General features: G+C 48.8%; 1 protein-coding gene across 2 annotated transcripts; it reads left to right on the top strand.

The window, feature by feature from the left end:
• Positions 1–6: 6 nt before the first annotated feature.
• Positions 7–21,702, top strand: VPS16 (VPS16 core subunit of CORVET and HOPS complexes). 2 transcript variants are annotated; one of them, XM_065891937.1, is made up of 24 exons: positions 7–124; positions 15,129–15,217; positions 15,486–15,583; positions 15,671–15,799; positions 15,880–16,024; positions 16,149–16,264; positions 16,365–16,487; positions 16,618–16,673; positions 17,033–17,122; positions 17,219–17,313; positions 17,465–17,541; positions 17,998–18,129; positions 18,224–18,351; positions 18,482–18,517; positions 18,710–18,818; positions 18,982–19,116; positions 19,212–19,320; positions 19,411–19,508; positions 19,591–19,698; positions 20,021–20,098; positions 20,195–20,364; positions 20,446–20,542; positions 21,201–21,304; positions 21,420–21,702. In XM_065891937.1, the coding sequence occupies exons 1-24, from the start codon at positions 72–74 to the stop codon at positions 21,562–21,564; spliced, it is 2,520 nt and encodes an 839-aa protein (XP_065748009.1). In that variant the 5' UTR covers positions 7–71; the 3' UTR covers positions 21,565–21,702. The 2 variants fall into 2 exon arrangements, with proteins under 2 accessions (XP_065748009.1, XP_065748010.1); XM_065891938.1 differs by lacking the exons at positions 17,219–17,313; positions 17,465–17,541; positions 17,998–18,129; positions 18,224–18,351 and having other exon boundaries at positions 72–124; positions 21,420–21,564.
• Positions 21,703–25,656: the final 3,954 nt, after the last annotated feature.

The following is a 25,656-nucleotide window of genomic DNA, read 5'->3' as shown; positions in this document are numbered from 1 at the left end:
GAAGTGCCTGCCTGGAGCCCGCGCTAGGTGCGTGTCACCTCGGCGCTGGCTGGCTGCCACCTGCACCAGCTATGGACTGCTACACCGCGAACTGGAACCCGCTTGGGGACTCTGCCTTTTACCGGTGAGTCGCCCCGCCCTGCCTCCCACGGTCTGGCTTATCCCGCTCGCCTGCCGGCTTGAGTCTCTGAGCGGAGCCGGACGCGCGCGTCGCGGTCTCTACGGCGCTGGGGTCCGCCCCTCGCCGGCTCTCCCGCGGCGTCTACCACTTAACACACAGCCACCTAGGGCCGGGCCTTCCCCTTCTCCGGAGAAGGAAACTGAGGCAACCGTAGTGGTCACACAGGTAAGCGGCACAGCCCAACTGAAGCCCAGGGCTGTCAGCCTCTGGAAGGATGCTCAGATCACTTTGAGGGTGGCCGCCCACGGGTGACAGTGAGTGATCGGTCTCCTGCCGGGAAGTGCTGCTGAAGTCAGACCAGGGGTGCTCCTACGGGGGCTTGCTTGCACGGCGGGCGGGGTAACAGTGCCGACCAAGGCTGGGAGAAGGAGGCGAATCGCCACTAAATCCAGAGGCAGGACGAGTGAGGACCCCCTCCTAGGGGCAGCCCTCTCATGGCAGTCGTGGAGTCCTAAACCACTAATCTTTCTAAAGTGTAGACTGATCACATCATTACCCTAATTAGGATTTTTTCCAATGACTTCTCTTCTTTGAAAAACAAAGTACAAACTCCTTCTCGTGTTATATCTATAAACCGGCCTTATTTGTCTTTTCAACTTCGACTTCAATTTCTTCTTCAACTCCTACCCAAATCTGTGTTCCGGTTGCACAGAACAGGATCCCAACACATCATGACGTTTCAGGGCTCCCTGTGTTCGCACCAGCCTGCAGTTCCTTCTGTGAGCACTGCCATTTCCCTCTTTACTTCACTGGAGAATTCTTACTTATCCTTCAGGACTTAGTTTAAGGGTTCATTCTGAAACCTTCCCTGATCTAAGCCCAACAGACTTGACTTTCAGCTGACTTTCCTTTGGGTCTCACAAGACCCAGTGCTAAGGTCTGTTATGTATGGCACAGTAGGGCAATGTTTGTATAGGTTTCTTCTGCTAAACCAAATTCCTTGAGGGCTGAGAGCATTTCTTGCATCTCTTTATCTCCAGTGCATATTTAGAACAGTGCCTGCTATGTAGTGGTTGCCTAATAAAGTTTAAAAAAATACTTTATTGATTGTAACTAAAGATCACAAAGGCATCGCGTTGGGGTCTTATTTCAATAGAAGACAACTGTTAATGCTAGTGAAACTGTATACCATTGTTATTCACGTTACAACTTTTCACTGTAATCTTTAATACACAAAATGTCAGCTCTTAACACTTCTGAGGTGGACAAATGCCTTGATGCAATTTTTAGAGCTCTGTTGCATTTGTTGTTTATTTCTGATTCTTATAAATGTGCCTGTACAATGTGAAAAAAGTGGCAAAAATTTAGTTAAAAATCAGGGAAGTCAGTAGGAAATAACAGTGATTTAAACTTTTTGTGGAGAAGGGTTGTCAGTTGACATAGGTCATGTAATTTGGTGTTTACGACACAGCATATACTTTTAAAAATATTAACTTGGGGCTTCCCTGGTGGCGCAGTGGTTAAGAATCTGCCTGCCAATGCAGGGGACACGGGTTCGAGCCCTGGTCCGGGAAGATCCCACATGCCACAGAGCAACTATGCCCGTGTGCCTGCAGCCCGTGCTCTGCAGTGGGAGAGGTCACTGCAATGAGAGGCCTGTGCACCTCAGTGAGGAGTGGCCCCCGCTCGCTGCAACTAGAGAAAAGCCTGCGCGCAGCAACGAAGACCCAACGCGGCAATCAATCAATAAAAAATTAATATGTATTACTTTTGAAAATATATGTTGCCTACACAGGCTTATTAAATAGAGTACTGAAAATGGTGACCTCATTGCCATAGAACTCCTGGTTATCATATGAAGTCTTAGCTTTATTTATACACCAATAAAATTTTACTATCTTTTTTTTTTTTTTTTTTGCTGTGTTGGGTCTTCATTGCTGTGCGGGGACTTTCTCTAGTTGCGGCGAGCGGGGGCTACTTTCATTGCAGTGCGTGGCTTCTCTTGCTGTGGAGCACAGGCTCTAGGCCCGTGGGCTTCAGTAGTTGTGGCTCGTGGGCTCTAGAGTGCAGGCTCAGTAGTTGTGGCACATGGGCTTAGTTGCTCCGCGGCATGTGGGATATTCCCGGACCAGGGCTCGAACCCGTGTCTCCTGCATTGGCAGGCAGATTCTTAACCACTGGGCCACCAGGGAAGTCCCCCAATAAAGTTTTAAATGAGTGTAAATGTTGAGTACATGCCATAGACATGATCTGCATGGCTAGCCTACCCTTACCTGTACTGTACCGCCCCAAGGGAGTAGAGGTATAAGCCTTGCTGCAGACGATGTGTTGCTCTTGGTAATGGGTGTTGAGCCTTTCTATGTACTAGACACCATGCTAAGTACTTTATGTTTATTAAATTGTCTAAGTCTCACAGCCCCATGAGGTAGGTATCATTATTTTAACCCCATCTTACTGATGAGGAAACCAAGGCACAGAGAAGATAGGTGACCAGGTTACACAGATAGTGGAGCCAGGATTTGAGCCCGGTCTTCTTCTAGAACCTGTGTTAAAGCATAGGTTTTTTGTTTTTAAGTAGGAAAATAAAATAAGTAGAAAATATTTTAGGTGCAGATACTAGGTTTATTTGTATTTGTGCATAACCTTACGCCAAGACTTAATACATGTTCAAATAAGTGAATGAATGATAAACAGGGTGGCGGACATTTCAAGTCCTATCTACAGGATGGGATTCTTTTGCACTGGAAGTAATGTTCTGGAAAAATCACTAATTTGGGAGGGCAAGGAGAGGTAATGGTGATTAGTTCTTATGAGGCTCCAGAATTTTAACCACTTTTATTCTAAAAACCCAGTTTGGGATAATACCATTAAATAATTTTGCCCAACCCTTTGCCACGCTGCATGTATATTGGGCCAATAAAAAGACATGGACCCTTTCTGCCCTCAGAACTTATAGCCAGCAGGGAGACAGTTGATAACCACTAATGACTCTGTGTTTGATCATAAGCAGTGAGGTAAAGGAGAGTGTAGGGTCCTCAGAAAGCATATAACAGATTGGTAAGTCAGAGGAAAAGAAGACTTTCTGAAGGAAACAATACCCCATCCAGGAGATGAGTAGACCTAGGTGCAGGGAATGGGATCCAAGAAGAGCATATACAAAGGTCCTGAAGCGAGAGAGACAGGGACACTCTCAGTGACCTAAATAGAGAGAGCCAGTGTGGCTGGAGTGCCACAGACAAGGAGACAGGATAAGAGACCACTTTATCTGAAGACCAGTGAGAAGCCTAAGTGAAAGGATTGATGTGATTGGATTTGCAGGGTGTGTGTGTGTGTGTGTGTGTGTGTTTTAAGTTCCCCTGGAGGCAATGGGGGGACAAGTTGGAAGGGGCAAGCAAGAATGGAGACTGGTTAGGCTGGTGGAATAGACCAAGGAGAAGTTGATGGTGGTGAGCACTGGAGATGGAGAGAAGGGGACCAGTAGGAGAGATATTAAGGGGGTAAAATTGAAGGACATTGTGATGAGTTGCATTTAGTAGGGAGGAGGAAGAGCAACAAATCGAGGATGACTTGGATTTTTGGCTTAACATAATGAGAAAGGAAGAGTGAGTTTGGTGGGGAAAAGGGTGAGCTTGGTTTCGAACACAGTGTTTCAGGTACTTTATTTTTTAATAAATTTATTTTTATTCATTTATGTATTTATTTATTTTCATTCTTGGTTGCATTGGGTGTCTGTTGCTGCACACGGGCCCTCTCTAGCTGTGGCGAGTGGGGGCCACTCTTCGCTGCAGTGTGTGGGCTTCCCATTGCCGTGGCTTCTCTTGCTGCAGAGCACCGGCTCTAGGCGTGGGGGCTTCAGTAGTTGTGGCTTGTGGGCTCCAGAGCGCAGGCTCAGCAGCTACAGTGCACGGGCTTAGTTGCTCCGCGGCATGTGGGATCCTCCCAGACTGGGGCTCGAACCCGTGTCCCCTGCATTGGCAGGCAAACTCCCAACCACTGCACCACCAGGGAAGCCCTTAGAAACATCCTTTATGGTGAAGGAGACTGAAGATACATTTCGTACTTGTGGAACTCTTCGTAGAAGAGAGGTTGACTGTTTTAGTAGGTTTTATGGCTTTGTACGTTTGTCTGTTTTGCACATATAAACATGAACATTAAAAAAAACTGTGGTTAAATACACATAATATAAAATTTACTATCTTATTCATTATAAAGTACAATTCAGGAGTGTTAAGTATATTCACATTGTGCAATCAATCTCCAGAACTTTTTCATCTTGCAAAATTGAATCTCTAGGGCTTCCCTGGTGGCACAGTGGTTGAGAGTCCGCCTGCCGATGCAGGGGACGCGGGTTTGTGCCCCGGTCTGGGAAGATCCCACATGCCGCGGAGTGACTAGGCCCGTGAGCCATGGCTGCTGAGCCTGCGCGTCCGGAGCCTGTGCTCTGCAACGGGAGAGGCCACAACAGTGAGAAGCCCGCGTACCACAAAAAAAAAAAAAAAAAAAAAAAATTGAATCTCTATACCCATTAAATGATAACTCCTCATTCTCCCCTTCCCCCAGCCCTGGCAACTACCATTCTACTTTCTGTATCTATGAATTTGACTACTCTAGATAGCTCATACAAGTGAAATCATACACTATTTGCTTTCTTGTGGCTGGCTTATTTCATTTAGCATACTGTCCTCAAGGTTCATCCATGTTGTAGAATGTATCAGAATTACCTTCCTTTTTAAGGCTGAATAATATTCTTTTGTATGTATATACCACATTTATGCATTCATCTGTCAGTGGACACTTGGGTTACTTCCACCTCATGGCTATTGTGAATAATTCTGCTATAAACAATGGTGTACAAATATCTCTTCGAGACCCTGTTTTCACCCAGAAGTGGAATTTCCGGATCATATAGTAATTCTGTGTTTAATATTTTGAGGAATTATCCTACTGTTTTCCATGACAGCTGCACCGTTTTACATTTCCAGCACAAGGATACTTTAGTAGTATTTATTTATTTATTTATTTATTTATTTTTTTTTTTTGCGGTACGCGGGCCTCTCACTGTTGTGGAGCACAGGCTCCGGGCGCGCAGGCTCAGCCGCTCCGCGGCATGTGGGATCCTCCCAGACCGGGGCACGAACCCGTGTCCCCTGCATCAGCAGGCAGACTGTCAACCACTGCGCCACCAGGGAAGCCCAGTAGTATTTATTTTTAAGGCAGGCTGGAGTCAAGGGATTTCAGGGGTGATTGTGGTCTCTCTTCAGGGCCTGGGGATTTTGGAACTGATGGATTATTCCCCAAGGCTAGACCTGATGCGCTTCTTCCTCCACAGTGATCTGACAGCTCAGCCTGGACAGGCTGGAGATCATCTATTTTCACACAAGCTCTTCTCTTACTGCAGTGGACTGTGCTTTTCCAGCAGTTCAGCTGCACTGCAGCAGGGATTTTGTCACTGTTTCTTGGAGGGGGCTGGAATTGAGACTACCATACCTGCTAGATTTAGTGATTTTCTGGTATTAGACCCAGGGTCCATTTACTGCTGCTCTAGGGATTTCCACTTCCAGGACCTGCAGGTAGAGGAGAAATATGTAGCTGACCTTCCTCACTGAAGATATGGCCTAACGTCACAGAGTCCTCACCTCTAGACTTTTCTGAGATGCTGCTCTCAGTCTGTCCATCCACGCCCCAGGCCAACCTCGAGGCATAGCTTGAGTCACCTCACTGTCCCTGAGAAGCCTTCTTTACCTTGAAGGCTTGAAGAGGTGGCCCATGCTTTGCTGCTCTTCGCTCCCTGACCCTTACTCCTGTACCCGTACGCTTCTTTCACACCCCAGTCTGTGTCGATGCTAACCTCCTGGACTGCAGCCAAAGCCTCCTTGGGTCTCTCCTGCCAATCGCTGACTTCACCTTGTGCTTCCCAGAGAGCTGGAAGTCATTGCCTAGAAGAGTGTAGGGTTCCCCTGACGAAATCTGCCTGTTGTGTTGCCAACCTGCCGAGGAGGTGTGCCCCGTCTCCCTGCCTTCTCAGAAACCATGCGCCGTCCATCCACCCTCCTGCCACCACAGGTTTCTCCAGCTGTTGTTACAGGACCCCCTGCATCAAGGTCACCTGAGATGCTGGCTGCATGCAGCTTCCTAGGCCAGATCTACTCCATTATCTCTGGGTTGGGTCCTAGGAATTTGATCTGTATTTTAACAAGCAGCCAGGTGTTTCTTTGCTGCAGGAAAATTTGAAGACCTCTACATTGTTTTCCACAATCCTTACCCCCAAGGGCTCCCTTTCAGACCTCAACCTCTATATTCAAATCTCCCCATCGTAACAAAAAATAAACTTCCCTATTCAAAAAATAAACAAGTCCCTCCTCCTCACCTCACCAAAGGTCTGAAAACTGCCACCTATACTTGCTTCCATTTTCTCTCTTCCCACCTATCACTCACTATGGTCTGACCACCCTCTTCTCAGTGACATCCTGTTACTGCACTGGACACAGCTCAGGCCTCATTTGAGCTTGACTGCCAGGGGCATTGGATAGAGGTGACCTCCCTTTTTTCTTGGAATTTGTATATAACTTTTTACAGTGAAAAATTTTAAATGTACAACAAAGTAGGAATAGTAGAGTGAATACCCATAGCCATTGTTTAGGCTTAAAAATTGTTATCGTGTTGTAATACATTTGCTTCAACTACTTGTAAGTTTAAAAAAAATTAAGAAAAAGTTCAAATATACGTAAATGTTCTAAAAGTAGTGTAGTGGACATCCATGTGCTCATCACCCAGCTTCAACAAGTGTCAGCACTTTGCCATTCACTTCGTCTACCTGCCCCCCATCCCTCAACACACACATACTTTTTGGGACCATTTAAAAGCAATATCCGGACATCTTTTCAATCAAATACATTTTCTGCTATATTTTAAAGTAAATTATAGTCACACCTTAAATGTGTATTACTTTGAAAAAAAAAAAAGACAGTTTCCTATAAAATTATAGTGTTATTTCACACCAAACAAAATGAACATTTAATATCATCTAGCAACCAGTCCTTCTTCAGACCTCTCCAGTTGTCTTCAAAATGCCTTTTTATAACTGGTTTGTTCAAATTGAGACCCAAATAAGAATTATTCATTTGCTTACCCACCCCACCCCACGCCCGCACTGCGTGGCTGGCGGGGATCTTAGTTCCCTGACCGGGGATCGAACCTGGGCCCCCGCGGTGAAAGTGCTGGGTCCTAACCACTGGACCACCAGAGAATTCCCTGCTTATCTCTCTTAATTAAGTCTCTTGTAAACTTGAACATTATTATCCTTACTCTCACCCCTACCCTTTGTTTTCATGACATTGACTTGTTTTAGAGACCTAGTCGCTTTCTGGATTTGTCCCCTTGCTTCCTTGTGGTGCCTTTGAACTTTTTTCTCTATTATAGCCTGTATTTCCTGAAACTGTGTGTTAGATCTAAAGGCTTGATCAGATTCAGGTAGACGTTTTTGGCAGAAACACCTTGTACGTGATGTGTGTGTGGTGTTCATCTGGAGGCATCATTGTATCGGGTTGTCTGCTACGAGGGAAGTTGAGATTGACAGGTAGTTTGGAGGCTGATGGCCACATCCTCACCTGTTTTCCCCCTTGTGACAAGCAAGTGGTCTGTGGAATGTGACACAGTTAATATCACTATGATTCTAATTAGGAGACAAACCATACAGTGATTAAATAGGGGAAGTTTAGTATAAAGAACTATTAAACAGTGATAACAAAGTAACTATAAGATAAAATAAAACTGTCCTTTCCTAGGGCTGAGGAGAAAGGAAGGACAAGTTGGGGGGCGGGGAATGCCCTTCTCAAGCTGGGGTTCCTACCTCGCTGGGGAAGGTATAGTTGCAGCCCACTGGATGGTGGGGGAGTTGCTGGTTTGCCTGGGCCAGAGCTGGTCCACAGTCACTGGACAAGCAGGAAGCAGCCCTCCTGGGCACAGATAGGGCACAGGTGAGCTATAGCTAGTGGCCAGGTTCATGGGCTTGCACAGGGGGCACCAGTATGAGCAGGAGACCTGGAGCATGCGGTGTCTTGTGGAGAGAACCACAGGAAGGTGGATGCCAGTCCAGGCCAAGGCTGTGAGGTCACCAAGGGATTGTGTGTTCTGGGCGCATGGTTGGGGCAGAGTATCACCAGATGTCCTCATACCCACACTGCTGACTGACCTTGCAGCTGCTGGAAACAGCCAGAGACCCCCCTCCTACAATATCCCTTTACTACAGGGCCCTCTACTGAGAAAGCTTAACATCTAGCTCTCTGTGGAGCATGTATTGAAGGATGAATTTGGAGCTGGGAGGCAATAATTTGATAACTGGCACAGTCCATTCTTTGGCTGATCAGCTTCCACAAGTGCCCTCTACACTTCAACTCCCTCACAACAACAAAACAACTTTATATTTCTGCTTAACAAGATACCATCCTTCTTACAAGTAAACTTCTTTTTCCCAAAATGAGAAGACATACAGTCTTAACAGTCATTGTATCAATCACTATATTAGTTACTCCTCAAATTGCATTACAGTCCCACTGAATATTCTGTTACCTAAAAATTGAATTTTAAAGTTAACCTCTAATAATTTGTGTATAAACTAAAAATGGGAAGGAGAGAAGATAGTGGCTGGTATATATATATAAACGCATGCATACAACAAACACAGAGAAAATACACAAAGTGGCTATAGTCTTCATTTCTGTAACTGGTCACAAGATCATAGTATCTATGGCTTCCTTTTTCAACTACCCATCCCATATTTCCCTTGCTCTCAGCCAGAACCTTCACTGCTCTGCTCTTTACATAGTGAAGTGACCCAAACCTCAGTCATTCTGCTTTTTTTTTTTTTTTTTTTTTCCTTTTCCCCTTTGCGGTACGCGGGCCTCTCACTGCCGTGGCCTCTCCCGTTGCGGGGCACAGGCTCCGGACGCGCAGGCTCAGCGGCCATGGCTCACGGGCCCAGCCGCTCCGCGGCACACGGGATCCTCCCGGACCGGGGCACGAACCTGCGTCCCCTGCATCGGCAGGCGGACTCTCAACCACTGCGCCACCAGGGAAGCCCCATTCTGCTTTTTTTGATTGCTGAGGTTTTTCATTAACCTTTTTTGTTAGACATGGAAGTAAGTACTAAGAGGTGCCCCAGAGGATCCCTTGGGTTTCAGACAGTCCTCCTTGCCTCCATTGTGTAGCAGCAGCTTGATTTCCCCTTGGCCATCAGGATAATCACTTCAACCAGTAAATTAACCCCATTTTCTTGGCTGTTGTTTCAGTGGCATAAGGAGCCCCAAATGGCAAGGTAGCACCCTTTATATATATATATATATATATATTTATATTTATATATTTATATATATATTTATTTATTTATTTATTGGCTGTGTTGGGTCTTCGTTGCTGCGCACGGGCTTTCTCTAGTTGCGGCGAGGAGGGCTACTCCTCATTGCAGTGCGCGGGCTTCTTATTACGGTGGCTTCTCTTGTTGCGGAGCACGGGCTCTAGGCGCGCGGGCTTCAGTAGCTGTGGCACTCAGGCTCAGTAGTTGCAGCACACGGGCTTAGTTGCTCCACAGCACGTGGGATCTTCCCGGACCAGAGCTCGAACCCGTGTGCCCTGCATTGGCAGGCGGATTCTTAACCACTGCGCCATCAGGGAAGTCCCCAAGGTAGCACTCTTATCTTCTAATTCAGTGAATCCATTGTTGTGTCCCCTGGTGGAAACATTCTCCCCTTGGAGACTAAGCTCTCCAAACCAATAGGTCTCAAAGTTAGTGAAACTGGAAGCAATATTTTAATGAGAGTCATTAGGTGTAATAGTGAGAGGAGCCACTCCCACTTCCACTCCTTGATTCTAGGTCCCCCATATTCTGACTGTGGAGGAGATAATACTATATAATGGTCTCTGATGCAAAGCATAAGCTTGCATCCTGTAAGACAGGGCCGCATACTTTTAGGATACTGTCTCCCAATTGGTGCTTTAAGTGAGTCGTCAGTACATTTAGACCAGCCACTTCTGGGTAATGGGATATAAGGTAAGACTTGTTGATTCCATGGACCTGAGCCCACTGCTGCACTTCCTTTGCTGTGCAGTGAAGTCCTTGATTAGTCGCAAGGCTTTGCAGAATGCTACAACGGTAGATGAGACATTCTATTTATTTATTTATTTATTTATTTTGCTTGTGCTGCGTTTTAGTTGCGGCATGAGGGCTCTTAGTTGCATTATGAGGATTCTTAGTTGTGGCGTGCACATGGAATCTAGTTCCCCGACCAGGGATCGAACCTGGGCCCCCTTCATTGGGAGCATGGAGTCTTACCCACTGGACCACCAAGGAAGTCCCATGGTACATGAGACATGCTGTAAGTCCATGATGGTAGGTGCTAGCAAAGGCATTACAGGTAAAGGAGACAAATCCACATCCAGAATATGTATTCCAGTGAGGACAAATCTTTGTCTCCTCCATGATGGAAGAGGTCCAGTGTAATCGACTTGCGGACTGCTCCCCCTGGGAATGGTGCCATACTGGGACCACGTATTGGTCTCTGCTCTTGGCCGATTAACCACTTAGCAGTAATGTTAGCCAGGTCAGCCTTGGAGAGGGAGGCTCCCAAGACATCTACCTCAAGTGAGAGCATAACAGGGTTTTCAAGTAGAGGAAGGCTAGTCTCCTCGGACACAGGAGGGCAAGCTACTTCCACTGGTGAGGAAGACTCAGAATGACTTGGCGCCTCAAGATTGTCAGTTTCATCTGGGTCTAACCAGTTATCTCCCTTCCAAGTTTCAGGATTCCTTTCTTTTCTAATTAGTGCCCTAACTTTCACATGTGCCAGTGAATTTAACTGTCATTGTTTGACAACCCATACTATTAAATTCTGTCTTTGATTTTCAGCAGTAGCAGCTGTGTGACTACAAGAAATAAGATTCTTTTAGGCTGTTACAGAAGCTTTCTGCTTCTCAGACCATGACTGCAGCTGAAATTTAATGGACCTAACCTTGTCATTTTCTCTTTGTAAATGTTCAAGTGCACTCAAAATAACCCATCCACACCACAGCCTTTATAATCATCGTTATTGCCATACAGTCAAGCACGTGTTTGACTTGGCATTTCACTACACTGAACTACAGGTTTGGTTAATTGTGATGCTGCTGCACGCAGTGGGTTACTAGCATCCGTTTTGCATTGTCAGGGAACACGGCACTGCACCCAAGCCCAAGCACATGACCAAACCAGTCCTCAAATCCCATCTTTAGGGGTCTGTCTCCTGGGGCCACTCCCTGCACCAATTAGTCTGGGTCCAGTCAAGAGATGTAGACCAGGCAAGTTTAATAAATGTAAGGAATTATTAAGCTGTCGTAAAGAGTAACTATAAGATGTGAGAAATTTTTATATGGTAGCCTAGGGCTAAGGGAGAGTACTCAAGAAACGACAAACTTGGAAGGAGGGACCTTCCCCAGGCTGGGGTTCATTTCAGACCTCAGAGAAAATACAGTTGCAGCCCACCAGATGGCAGTGAAGTTTACCGGTTTCCCTGGGCCAGAGCTGGTCCACAGTTGCTTGGCCAGCAAGAAGCAACCCTCTGGGGTTCAGCAGGTAGGGGCCACAGGTGAGCTGCAACTAGGGGTCAGTGGTGTGGGCTTGCAGAGGGAGTTGGGGAGCTGATGCCGGCAGCCTGGAGCACTTAGTGTCTGTAAGGCAAGCCACAACCAGTGACTGGGTGCATGGTTGTGCAGAGGGGGTCAGTGGAAACAGGCTACGGGCAGGGCAGTCAGTGGCCGGGCATCTTGGCATGCAGAGGGAGTAGGGCCTGGTGTAGGCAGGAGGCCAGGAATGCCATGTCTGTCCAGGGAGCCAGTCTGGGCAAGCCTTGGAGGTTGCTGCATGGCTGGTCAGAGCACCGCCAGATGTCCTCACACCCTAGCTGCTGGGTGACTGCCCTGCTGGAAGCAGCAGGAGAAGCCTCTTCCTCGTGCAGTGTTCCTCCAGCGCCCTCTACTGAGGAGGCTTAACATCAGGCTCACTGTGAAGGAGAAACTCTTAAAAGAATACTGTCTGTTATCACAAAACACATATGGAAGAGTGAATTTGGAGCTATGTGTCAGTGAATTGATAACTGGCATGCTAGGTCTGTTTGGATATCTATCTTCCCATCAGATTTCATCTAAGGATTTTAGTAACAAAAGGTCAAAAGAAATGTACATGGGGTTGAAAAATTCAAATAATGCAAAAGTATATAGCCTACAAATTGTCAGTCTCCCTATTCCCCTCCCCCATTCACCACCCTCTCCAAAGGTAACCACTGTCTTTCCATGCTGGCTCAGTGTGGAGGCCTATGAGAGTTCTTCTATGTATTTACACACATACATGTGATTATATGTAAATATGCTTATAAAAATATGTGCTCAGTTTTTTATTGTGTAAGTGGATTCATATGGTTCATACTGCACTGCAGCTTGCCTTTTTTTTACTTAACAATATATCTTAGAGGCCACTTCATGTGAACATACCCAGTCACTTTGTTAATAGGCACATAATATTCCCCAAAATGGGCATAAGTAGTTTATTTAACCAGTCTCATTTTAATGGGCATTTAAGGAGATTTTTCCAGGATTTTTAAAAACTATTTTAAACAGTGCTGCAGTGAATTCATACCGTTGTGTACTTGTGCAAGTAGTTTCATAGGTTAGACTCTTGGAAGGAAATTGCTAAGTTAGAGTGCATACACATTTAAAAATTGGATACATAAGTGCTTCATTCTCTTCCATAAGGGTTGAACCATTTTACACTCCCACCAATATGTAGGAAAGTGTTCATTTTTCCACATCTTCAACAATATTCCACGTTATTTATTAACCTCTTAATTTTTTGCCATTCAGATGGCCAAAACATAAAAATAATTTTTAAATTCATATTTACCTAGTTGTTAAGTATGTCTGTTCATATCCTTTGACTATTTTTCTATTGTGTTGTCTCTACTGATTTGTAAAGGAGTTCTTTACGTGTTCTCCATGATAACCCTTTGTTACAAATGTTACAGATTTTTTCACTGTAGTCACTTGACTTTTATGTATTAATGTTTAACATACATATGTTAAGTTTTATGTGATAACGTCTATCAGTCTTTTCCTTTTTAATTTCTGGGTTTTGTGTCTTACTCTGAAAGACTTTTCCATAGTTCACATTATGAAAATATTAGCTTACATTTTTCTCAAGTTTTTTATGTTTCGTTTTAAAATATTTTCACAGTTATGATATAGCCCTTGACCATTTTTCTTTTACTTTCATTTTTTTTACAATTAATTAGAGCTTTTTTTTAAAGGTATTTTTGTTTTTATTTATTTATTTTTGGCTGCATTGGGTCTCCATTGCTGCGCGTGGGCTTTCGCTTGTTGCGGCGAGCAGGGGCTACTCTTTGTTGTGGTGCACAGGCTTCTCATTGTGGTGGCATCTCGTTGCGGAGCACGGGCTCTAGGCACGCAGGCTTCAGCAGTTGCGGCACGCGGGCTCGGTAGTTGCGGCACGCGGGCTTAGTTACTTCGTGGCATGTGGGATCTTCCCGAACCAGGGATCGAACCCATGTCCTCTGCATTGGCAGGCAGATTCTTAACCACTGTGCCACTAGGGAAGTCCTTAACTTTAGTTTTTAAGTGTATTCAATATCTGATATATATATCTGTTTTCATATTTTCAAATGTTCTTAAATATTATCCAGTATTTTCTCTTTCAGATGACATTTTTTTGCTCCCCCCAGATGAACTGTAGAATCAGTTTGTGCTTCCCTACCCACCAGAAAATTGGACTGATTTTTAATGGAATTCTCGTGCATTTATAGATCCTTTAGAATATTTCTTCATGTTTTCTATATCCTTGAGTAAACTGATTTGATTTTGCAAAAAATGTTTATTAGGTTTATTCTTCGGTCTCATAGTTTTATTGCTATCAAGAGTTATATTTCTAATTAGTTCTTGCTATGGTATAGAAAACTAGTTGGTATAGAAAAAAAATATTGATTTTTGTTGATCACTTACTGAGCTCTTTCTTTCATTGTTCCATAGACTGCTTTGGATGTTCTAAGTAGACTATCTCGTTATTTGTAAATGAATAGTAGCAACCTCATTCCTTCTTCAAAATGGAAACCTCTGGAGGTTTTTTCTTAAATTATTTTGGCTAGAATGCCGAGAAGAATGTCAATAGAAAGAAATGATGGACATCTTCCTGATCTTTAACAGGAAGTTTCCTGAAATGATACTAGCCGAAACACCCTCCTTCTTGAACATTGTCTTCTCTTGGTATCCTGGTGTAGTGTCCACTTCTTCTCTGTCCCCTTTTCCCCACCTCCAGCCTTCAAATGATGGCATGCCTCAAGCCTCCTACTCTGTCTTCCCATGCAGCACGTCTCTTGGTGATCCATGCATATCTCAGATTGCAGTCATCTTGTGCCAGTTTGCCAGTTTGTAATCTCAGTTACCTCCTCTGAGTCAAGCATTCATATATTGGCATCTGCAACCCAGGACTCTCCCTAGCTCTAGGCTTACTAAAGAGCTCCTCTTGGATTTCTTTCAGGCACTGCTCACTCAGTACCTCTAAAACTGAGTTCATTATCAACAGGCGTTGAGCTGGACCCCTGGGTGTAAAGCCCATAACCAGATTCAGTGTTAAGAACCAGAAATAGAAGAAAGGATGTCTATCCTGGGAGGCCCTCCTGGAGGGTCTTATTTCCTGCTAATGCAGGCTCAAGCCAACCACCCCACCCTAGTCCCACCTCACTTTGTGCCCTGGATATTAGCCACACAGCCTGCCCTCCAAGCACCCTCTGCTCCCTCACCTGCTGTCCCTAAGCATGCATGTGGTCAGCTGGCCTAGCTGTTTCTAGTCATCACCCCCCTCCCTGCCCCTTGGGGGGGAACAGATGGAGGCATTAGGGGCTCCTCTGGGGCTCAGCCCATCTGGATGCAGGATCATGACGAGTCTAATCTCTGTTTGTCACTGTGTGGGCAGGAAATATGAGCTGTATAGCATGGACTGGGACCTGAAGGAGGAACTGAGGGACTGCCTGGTGGCCGCTGCGCCCTATGGGGGCCCCATTGGTAAGTCGCCCCTCTGGCACTGCATGCTCTGGGACCATGGGATGAACTCAGGGTCCTTGATTCTTGGGGTCCTTGCTGTTGGGTGGTTCTTGCTGGCATATGCTACCCATGCTACCCACCCCCACTCCACCCTACTGAGATACTTTTAGTCCTGGTTCTTGGGAGGCCTGCCGTATATGGGGCGGGCCTAAGGAGCTAGTTCATAAGGCCTGCTTCACATGGGGTGGGCCTGGGCAGCTAGGACAGAAGGTTTCTTCTCAAACCACAGCGCTGCTGAGGAACCCCGGGCGGAAGGAGAAGCCTGCCAGCGCACGGCCAGTTCTTGAGATCTACTCAGCTTCTGGTGTGCCTCTGGCCAGTCTGCTGGTGAGCACCCTGCCTGCCCTGCGGCTGGGGGCTGGACAGGGTTCTGCATCCCGAGGACAGCTTCCGGAACCTCCCTCTCCTCTGCAGTGGAAGAGTGGGCCCATGGTGTCCATGGGCTGGTCAGCTGAGGAGGAGCTGCTCTGTGTGCAGGAAGACGGGGTCGTGCTGGTTTATGGGCTTCATGGTGACTTCCGGAGACACTTCAGCATGGGCAATGTAGGGGCCCCAGGGGGCTGGGGAAAAGGGATGGAGTCTGGGAATCTGCGGCTCCCTCAACCCACGGTCCCTCTCTCCAGGAGGTGCTCCAGAACCGGGTTCTAGATGCCCGGATCTTCCATACTGAGTTTGGTTCTGGGGTGGCCATCCTCACAGGGGCCCACCGCTTCACCCTCAGTGCCAACGTGGGCGACCTCAAACTCCGCCGGATGCCAGAGGTGCCAGGTGAGCCCTGACACCCCTGAGGCAGCATTCACTGCCCACAAATGTGCCTCCAGTCCATGGGACCATGAGAGGCAGAAACTGTGGGCTCTGGTCAGCCTGAGGTTGTCCTCTTCCCTGGCCGCAGGTCTGCAGAGCGCGCCATCATGCTGGACCACAATGTGCCAGGACCGAGTGGCACACATTCTTCTGGCTGTAGGACCTGATCTTTACCTCCTGGATCACGCAGCCTGCTCTGCAGTGGTGAGAGGCCTTGAGTGGGAGTGAACTGGAGGGACTGGGGGAGGCAGTGGGAGTCTCTGAGAAGTCAGTATCTTTGGTGTCCTCCCCGGCCCTGCCCCAGACACCCCCTGGCCTAGCCCCAGGAGTGAGCAGCTTCCTGCAGATGGCTGTCTCCTTCACCTACAGACACCTGGCGCTCTTCACAGACACAGGGTACATCTGGATGGGGACAGCGTCTCTCAAGGTGTGATCCTGGGACAACACAGGGGCACCATGCCTTGTCTAGGAAAGATCTCTTGTGGGTAGGGGAAGGGCTTTTGAACCAGACTGGTGACTGCTGAGACAGGACCATGACATTCCCTGCACCCTTTCAGGAGAAGCTGTGTGAGTTCAACTGCAACATCCGGGCTCCCCCGAAGCAGATGGTCTGGTGAGGATGAGGGTGTTATCCTGGGGGTAGAAGTGGACATAGCCTTGTCTCCTGGGACATGTTGATTCATCCTGTCTACTGACCCAGCCAAGTGGAGCTTGAATCTTGTCTTCTCTGCCAGTACATATTTGAGGGGCCAGTCCCCTATGGGCCCCAGATACCCCTGGGAGTTGACAGCACAGGATGAGAGGGAAGCAGACCAGTCAGCCAGAGGAATGGGATAAGCGGCAGCAAGCCTGTGCAGGGTTGTCCCAAGGCAGAGTGATATAAGCAGCGATGTGGGAGACATGGCTGTGGACCAGGCATCCTGTATGTCCCTGTGTGTGTGTGTGTGTGTGTGTGTGTGGTGCTGTCCACAGGTGCAGCCGTCCTCGCAGCAAGGAGAGGGCCGTTGTGGTAGCCTGGGAGAGGCGGCTAATGGTGGTGGGCGACGCACCTGAGGGCATCCAGTATCCTTGGAGGGCTGCTGGGGGTGAGGAGGGGGAAGGAGGGTCGCCTGCCCTGCGCCATCTCTGGGTGCTCTTAGGAACCTTGACCAAGCTCAGGTTCGTGCTGGATGAGGACTCCTACCTGGTGCCTGAGCTGGATGGGGTCCGCATCTTCTCCCGCAGTACCCATGAGTTCTTGCACGAGGTTCCAGGTGAGGCCCTCATAAGAGCGCCGGGTGACCCAGGGCAGGGGCTCCTCGGCACCACAGCTGCCCTGGGCCGGTGCCCTGGAGTAGGATCAGGGTACTGAGGTAGGGATGAGGGTTTCCTGACCCCCTTTCCCACTTACCAATTTCCTCCCAGTGGCCAGCGAGGAGATCTTTAAAATTGCCTCAATGGCCCCTGGAGCGCTACTGTTGGAAGCCCAGAAGGAATATGAGGTAAAGCCTTGGGCTTCTCCTTGGGCCTCAGGATGCTGTCCTTCCCCTTCCCCTAATTGGCCCAGCCCATGCCCCTGCAGCCAAGTGCTACCTGTCAAGACAGGGGTCCAGACAGGACATTGGGCTGGGCTGGGCTAGAGAGAACTGGCTCAGGTGGATTGAAGGGACATGGTGTCCTTCGTGTGGTGATAGGGAGGGGCAGGGAACCCCCAGTCTAGGCATAAGTCAGGGCTCTATTGAGAGGTCTCAGGGCCCTCACAGGCAACTGTGGGCTGCTATGGGGGTGTGTGTGGGCACCTTGCGGGGAGGACTGAGTGGGCTGAGGGGATTGGGGGTCTGGCCTCTGCAGCCTTCCAAACCAGCCCATTTGAACCACAGCCCGGAGGGGTTAGGGGCCAGACATGGAGGTGTTCTCAGTCATGATGCACTGTCCCTGGCACCTTCCCCCCTCCCCAGAAAGAGAGCCAGAAGGCGGATGAGTACCTGCGGGAGATCCAGGAGCTGGGGCAGCTGCCCCAGGCCGTGCAGCAGTGCATCGAGGCTGCAGGACATGAGCACTGGCCAGACATGCAGAAGAGTCTGCTCAGGGTTGGGCTGGATGGCAGGGCTGGAGGGAGGGGGTGCTGGGCAGGGGTGGGCTGGCAGAGAGGGAAGCTCTCTCTTGCCCTCTGGCTCTTTTCAGGCGGCCTCCTTTGGAAAGTGTTTCCTGGACAGATTTCCACCCGACAGCTTTGTGCGCATGTGTCAGGACCTTCGTGTACTCAATGCCATTCGGGACTATCACATCGGGATTCCCCTCACCTATAGCCAGTATCCCCAAGTGTGCTGACAGGGTGTTTACTTCCAGGGGTGGAAGGGCAAGGGGATGGAGATGCCTCCTGAAGTTCCTTGGCAAATAGGACTTATCTCCCAACTGGATCCTTAACCAAATAAAATACAGATACAAGCAGCTCACCATCCAGGTGCTGCTGGACAGGTACAGCAAGCCCAGGGTGCTGGGAGGAGGGCTGTAAGTGGGCGGGCATTACAGCCCGTGGTGTGCTCTTGTGGTCACTGCTCGTGATTCATTTCCTTGGGATCTGGGAGGCTGGAGTTACAGGCTGGGACCACTCTGCCCTCTTTCTACCCCACTTTATCCCTTGTGCCCTTCACCTCCCTTGTCTGCCAGGCTTGTGTTGCGGAGGCTTTACCCCCTGGCCATTCAGATATGTGAGTACCTGCGGCTTCCTGAAGTGCAGGGCGTCAGCAGAATCCTGGCCCACTGGGCCTGCTACAAGGTGAGGATATAGGACAGAGTTCAAGGGCATTTAGGGGCTTACAGGCCCTGGTGAGGTATAGGAAATAAGTGTAGAGCTGAAAGGGTGGGTCCTGATCAAGGCAGTGGGGGTGGGGGTTAAGGGGTGAGAGCCAGGTTTGTGTGACACCCCCTTCCCTCTGCAGGTACAACAGAAGGACGTGTCTGACGAGGATGTTGCTCGTGCCATTAACCAGAAGCTGGGGGACACACCTGGTGTCTCTTACTCTGACATTGCTGCACGAGCCTATGGCTGTGGCCGCACGGAGCTGGCCATCAAGGTGCGGGTGCCTAGCCCTCCCTGTATGCTCTGATGTGGGTGTTAGAGGTCCCCAGCCCAGCTCCTTCTCTCTGTGCCTTCCTCCCCACCCTACAGCTGCTGGAATATGAGCCACGCTCTGGGGAACAGGTTCCCCTTCTCCTAAAGATGAAGAGGAGCAAACTGGCACTAAGCAAGGCCATCGAGAGTGGGGATACTGACCTGGGTGAGCAGGGTTTGGGTGAGGACAAGGCTGGGGACCCTGGGCTGAGGAAGGGGCTGGGCTGGACCCTCATCCCACCTTATTGTCCCATAGTGTTCACGGTGCTGCTGCACCTGAAGAATGAGCTGAACCGAGGAGACTTTTTCATGACGCTTCGGAACCAGCCCATGGCCTTAAGTTTGTACCGACAGGTGTGTGCAGGGGGCAGCGTGGGGTGGAGCCTCCTGAGCCCTTGAGTTGGCTTTGCTGACTGCCCACCTGCCGTGGCCCCAGTTCTGTAAGCATCAAGAGCTAGAGACGCTGAAGGACCTTTACAATCAGGATGACAACCACCAGGAGCTGGGCAGCTTCCACGTCCGAGCCAGCTACGCTGCAGAGGAGGTCTGAGGGCTGCAGGGCGGGTGGGGCCCATGGGCTGGGCCGGTGGTCTGGCTCCTTCTCCAGGAGTCTAGGCCTTGAATGCAGCACATACCCCATTTGGTCCTCACTGTGGGGGGGAGAGCTTGAGAAGACATGAGGCCAGGCTGGGGATTGGTCCCAGAGGAGCTGGTCTTTCTGTTAGGGACAGCAGAGCCGTGTGCCCAGTGGCCAAGGCTGGCAGTGGCAACCCTGGGCACAGCGATGGGGGAGAAAACCATAGCCTGGGTGGGAGGGCCGAGGTCCTTTGTGCTATGAGCTCAGGTGTCCCTTCTTGCCCTTGCAGCGTATTGAGGGACGAGTCGCAGCTCTGCAGACGGCAGCCGACGCCTTCTACAAGGCCAAGAATGAGTTCGCAGCCAAGGTTTGTCCCGTTCTTCTCTAACAACCTCCTCTCCTCCCCTCCCGGTCTTCCCTCCTTGTCCCTCTCATCCCTGTCCTGCCTTATCCCTGTCCCCAGGCCACAGAGGATCAAATGCGGCTCCTACGGCTGCAGCGACGCCTAGAAGATGAGCTGGGGGGCCGGTTCTTAGACCTGTCTGTACACGACACGGTCACCACCCTCATCCTCAGCGGCCAAAACAAGCGCGCGGAGCAGCTGGCACGTGACTTCCGCATCCCTGACAAGAGGTAGGTGAGGGCGTGGTGTGCCTATAGGTCCCAGGACCCCCTGCCCCTCCTGGAACACCTCCATCCCCAACTTTCCCACAGGCTCTGGTGGCTGAAGCTGACCGCCCTGGCAGATCTGGAAGACTGGGAGGAGCTAGAGAAGTTTTCTAAGAGCAAGAAATCACCCATCGGCTACCTGGTGAGATGGGGCCCTCCCTCTACCCCACCTCCAGTGAGGTAGTACTGGGGAGAGGGCCAGGCTCAGACAGTCTGTTCACACATCTGTTCGGCTCTCCCGCAGAGCTAGTGGGAGCTTCCTGGGCCAGGCACATGGGAGGATGGGCCTGAGTCCGCCTGCAAATGTTGAGGGGGAGGGAGAATGAGCTGCTTTCCCCAAGGAGGGCCACAAGGGACACCACGTGCCTGAAGGAAAGTCCTGTTTGGGGGGGAGGGGCACAGGGAGGGCACATATGTGAGGCAGTGGAGGATGTTGAGGGGTTTGTTTTCTGTGGCAGGTGGTTCAGAGGTGTGGTGGGTCGGTGGGATGAGGGCAGCCATGAGAGAAAACTCAGGCCCTGGGAGGGCAGGAAGGTGCCTGCTGTGAGTGAGTAGCAGTGGATGGTGGAGTGGACACATGGAAATAATTGGTCTCAAAGCTCTAACAGATCTTTGTGGTAGGTTGTTTCTGCCCAAAGAATGTTGAGATCACAACTGTTGGGTGGGAATGGGGGGTCATTATACAGACTGAAGGGTATATAAAATACATTGGGATAATAAATCCACTGGACTTTGCTCATAAGAGAGAGAACAGGAGGTCTCTGCCTTATCTTCCCTCTCCACCCTCTCCCTCTCCTAAGCCCTTTGTGGAAATCTGCATGAAACAACACAACAAGTATGAAGCCAAAAAGTATGCTTCCCGCGTGGGTCCCGAGCAGAAGGTCAAGGCCTTGCTTCTCGTTGGGTGCGTCTGCTGAGAGCCCTAAGGGTGCTGGGTGGCTAAGCCAGTGGGCTGATGAGAGGCATGGTTTGTGCCCTTGGGCAGCGCAATACCATCTCCCCTCCTGCTGAAACCCCAGGGACGTGGCTCAGGCTGCAGACGTTGCCATCGAGCACCGGAATGAGGCAGAGATGAGCCTCGTATTGTCCCACTGCACTGGAGCCACAGATGGGGCCACGGCTGACAAGATTCAGCGGGCCCGGGCTCAAGTCCAGAAGAAGTGAGGGTCCTGCCTGCTCATCTCCGCAAGCCCTGGGCCTGGCAGAAGTGTCACTGCTCATCTAGCTCTTACCCCCAGAGCAAAGCCCGAAGAGCTGGGGTGAGAATGAGGGTTCTGGTTGTAAATAAAGTCGAAACCTTTTAGAGTACTTGTCTATGCAAGTCCATTCTAAGCAAAAGCAAGCTGGAGGCAGAACCTTCCAGATACCTCAGCAGAACCATGTGTTTGATTGTGGGGTACTGGAGAGGGAGCTTCTCCAGTGATATTTATAGACCCCTCTCCACAGTTACCAAGGAAAGTCCTCTCAAGCTCACAGCCCCTAGGAAGATTATGGGGAAAGATGGCACAAAACATAATAAGCACCAAGTCATCAAGAACCACACTGAAAAGCATTACACACACACACACACACACACACACACACACACACACGCACACACACACACACGAAACATGCTAAACACTTTACCATTGTTTTCATTTATTCTACAAGACAGCCCTGTGAGATAGTTAATATCACCCCATCTTACAGAAGAGGATCGAGGACGGGGGAGCAAGTATGTGGCAAGACTGGGATTTGAAACCTTATTGGACATTTGGGGGTCTTAGACCTTCTCCTTGGCTGTTGTGACAGAGGAGGGATGACTCAGCTGGACCTCAAATCAGGCCCTCTGAGCAGGGGATCCTGAAGCAAGGCCCCCCTGGTTTGCACTACAGTGAGAATTGGAGGACTAATGAGAGGCATGTGGCCATTGGATTGGAGGGATCAAGGAGGAGACTTTGGAAACCCTGCCCCCTGGATAGTGGTGAGCAATTCTGAGTGGTCTCTGGGCTGAAGAGAAAAGGAGAATGGAATTCTCCTTTTGGCAGTTCTGTCAAGGAAGAACTGCAAACTGGAGACCCCTGGCTCCCCACTCCCCTCAATGGAGGCTTTGCCCCGGGTCAGTGGGAATGCTTTCGTGGCCCTCCAGGCTCTCTGCCTCTAGCCTCTGTACTCCAGTGCACTTTGGCTTCATGCCCCAGCGCCCCTACCCAACACTGAGGGCATTACCTTTCTTTTTGTTGCCCCCGTTAAGTCTTGAAGGAAGACAAAGGAGGAAACCAAAGCCCAGAGAGAAGGTAGGCCTCCCTGGAACATCTGACTTTCCCCTCTTTGACGCCCCTAGGGCTATGCTTAAAAAGAGTGAGACTCAAGCTTGGTAAGATGTTTGTTTCTTTTTCTTCCTCCACCTGATTTGTAAATGTAAGTTTGTGAAAATCCTGCGAGGGGATATAAATCAAATTGTAAAATAATCATTTGTTATTCTCACCACTTAGAGAACTTGAACAGGATAAAACAGGGATGGTTTGTCTGCTCCACAATGTCTAGAACATCAGCTGGAAGACTCAAAGTTTGGGGGTGACTTGACAGCTAGGGACTAGAATCTGAGGGCTTGGCAACTCACATGTCTGGCAGTTGAAGCTGGTTGTTGACTGGAACCTTAGTTCTGTCAGCCATAACACCTGCCTCATGACATAGCATCTGGGTCCCAAGGGCAGCATCCCAGGAGAGCCACGTAGAGCTGTACTGCCTTCCCTAACCTTGTTTTGGAAGTCACACAGTATCATACCTGCCATATTCTGTTTGTCAAGGCAGTTACATGGGCCTACCTGATCCAATTCCAAGGGGAAATAGATGCCATCTTTTGATAGAGGAGTAGCAAGGCTCTGGAAGAGTGTGTAAAACTGGAAATTTGGCCAGTTTTTGGAATCACCGTCTGGCACAATCTATCAACCTTCCCTCTTAGAATCAGCAGACACCTTCAGGGAAAGGAAAGGAGATTCCCAATACTGGGGTCACTCTGGGATTTTTTTCCTCCTCAGTCTTGCCCCCACAGTTCTCCACTGCCCTGGTAGCTCTTCATTGCCTTTCTTTTTCTTGGCCACGCTGTGTAGCATGTGGGATCCTAGTTCTCTGACCAGGGATCGAACCTGTGCCCCCGGCAGTGGAAGCGTGGAGTTCTAACCACGGGACCGCCAGGGAATTCCCTTCAGTGCTTTTAACAAATGTTTTCTCCAGCTTTTCTAACTAGAAAAAGGGTTGGAACCATCCAACCCAGTCCTCTTTCTCTGGAAGGGGGGCCCTGGGCAGTGCATTTAGAACGTACACAATAAAAGCCTGTGTCCTCAAACATACAGCATATTTATTCATATGATATACAAACTCTAAGCACTGTACATGTGGGGACTTCCCTCGTGGTCCCGTGGTTAAGACTCGGCACTCCCAGTGCAGGGGGCCCAGGTTCAATCCCTGGTTGGGGAACTAAGATCCCACATGCTTTGACTAATCCTGCGGGCCACAACTACTGAGCCTGGCACGCTCTAGCACCCACATGCTGCAACTAGAGAAGCCCTTGTGTTGCAACGAAGACCCAGCACAGCCAAAATTAATTAATTTATTTTATTTTATTTATTTATTTATTTTTATTTATTTTTGTGGTACGCAGGCCTCTCACTGCTGTGGCCTCTCCCGTCGCGGAGCACAGGCTCCGGACGCACAGGCTCAGCGGCCATGGCCCATGGCCCCCCCCCGCTCCGCGGCATGTGGGATCCTCCCGGACTGGGGCACGAACCCGTATCCCCTGCATTGGCAGGCGGACTCTCAACCACTGCACCACCAGGGAAGCCCATTAATTAATTTTAAAAAAGCACTGTACACGTGAAGTTTTAGAAATATGTGAGAACGATGACATACAAACAGTGATTACAACTTTATAAAAAGTGTGTATGCATGTGGAGAAGCACTGGAATTGTCCATGGGGAGACTTGTTTGAAAATTAAAAGCAGTTTTGTGTACTTTCTAGTAAAGATGAACTTTGATCTCCCCCCCCCCCAACATTTTATCCTGAAAACTTAAAAACATACAGCTAAGTTGAAAGAATTTACAGTGAACACCTGTATACCCACCACCTGGATTCTACCATTAACATTTTACTATGCTTAGTTTGCATACATCTCTCTATCCCTCTATTCATTTTATTAATCCATCTTATTTTTGATGCATTTCAAAGTAAGTTGCAGTCATTGGTATAGTACCCCCCTCTAAATACTTAAGAATGCATTTCATTAACTAGAGTTCATTAGTGTGCAATTTTTTCTTTTCAGGCAAAATATATATAATGCTCAACTTTTAATTGTACATTTGCTGAGTTTTGACAAACTCACTTATACACTTACAGTGATTTTATTTTATTTTATTTTATTTTTGACCATGCCATGTGGCATGTGGGATCTTACTTCCCTGACCAGGGATCGAACCCACAACCCCTGCATTGGAAGCCTGGAGTCTTAACCATTAGACTGCCAGGGAAGTCCCTAAATAGTGATATATTAAAAAAAACTAGTTTGCTGCACAAAAAAATTAAAAAAAAAACAACTAAGATTTATTTTTCAAATCCTTGGTTGCTCAACTGTAATTAGTGTAAAATGCCTTCTCTACCCTGAGCGAGTTGCACAGCAGGCCTGGGCCTACAGTCACAGGTCGGGTCATCATGGCCAATGGAAGGAACTAGGATTGAGCCTTGGACCAGGATTTTGGGCCTGGGGGCAGAGAATTTGGAAACATTTCTTCTGGTTTAGGATATCCATGCATATCCCTGGAGTGAGAGTTGCGGCAAAGGCTCCTATAAGCCATCTTCTCAGGGTGAGGGGGCTGCAGTTTCTTCTAGGCACAAAACTCCGGCAAATGACGCTTGGGGGGCTTCCCTGGTGGCGCAGTGGTTGAGAGTCCGCCTGCCGATGCAGGGGACACGGGTTCGTGCCCCGGTCTGGGAAGATCCCACATGCCGCGGAGCGGCTGGGCCCGTGAGCCATGGCCGCTGAGGCTGCGCGTCCGGAAAAAAAAAAAAAAAAAAAAAATGACGCTTGGGAATAGAACAGTGAATGGCCTGGGAAGTCACTTGGCTCTCATTTACTTCAACTTTGTATCATACTGCCTTGCTTTATTTTCATTACAGCATTTAGGAAATTTTTTTGTTCACTTGTTTATTGTCTGTCTCCCCATCTAGACTGTAAGTTCCTGAGAGCAGAGACCTTTTCTGTCTTATTCCCTGCTGTG

The sequence above is a fragment of the Phocoena phocoena genome, chromosome 15, assembly GCF_963924675.1.
Source record: "Phocoena phocoena chromosome 15, mPhoPho1.1, whole genome shotgun sequence".
Lineage (NCBI taxonomy): Eukaryota > Metazoa > Chordata > Mammalia > Artiodactyla > Phocoenidae > Phocoena > Phocoena phocoena.
The sequence above is the reverse complement of the archived record's forward strand: the minus strand, read 5'-3'. Positions and strand labels throughout refer to the sequence as shown.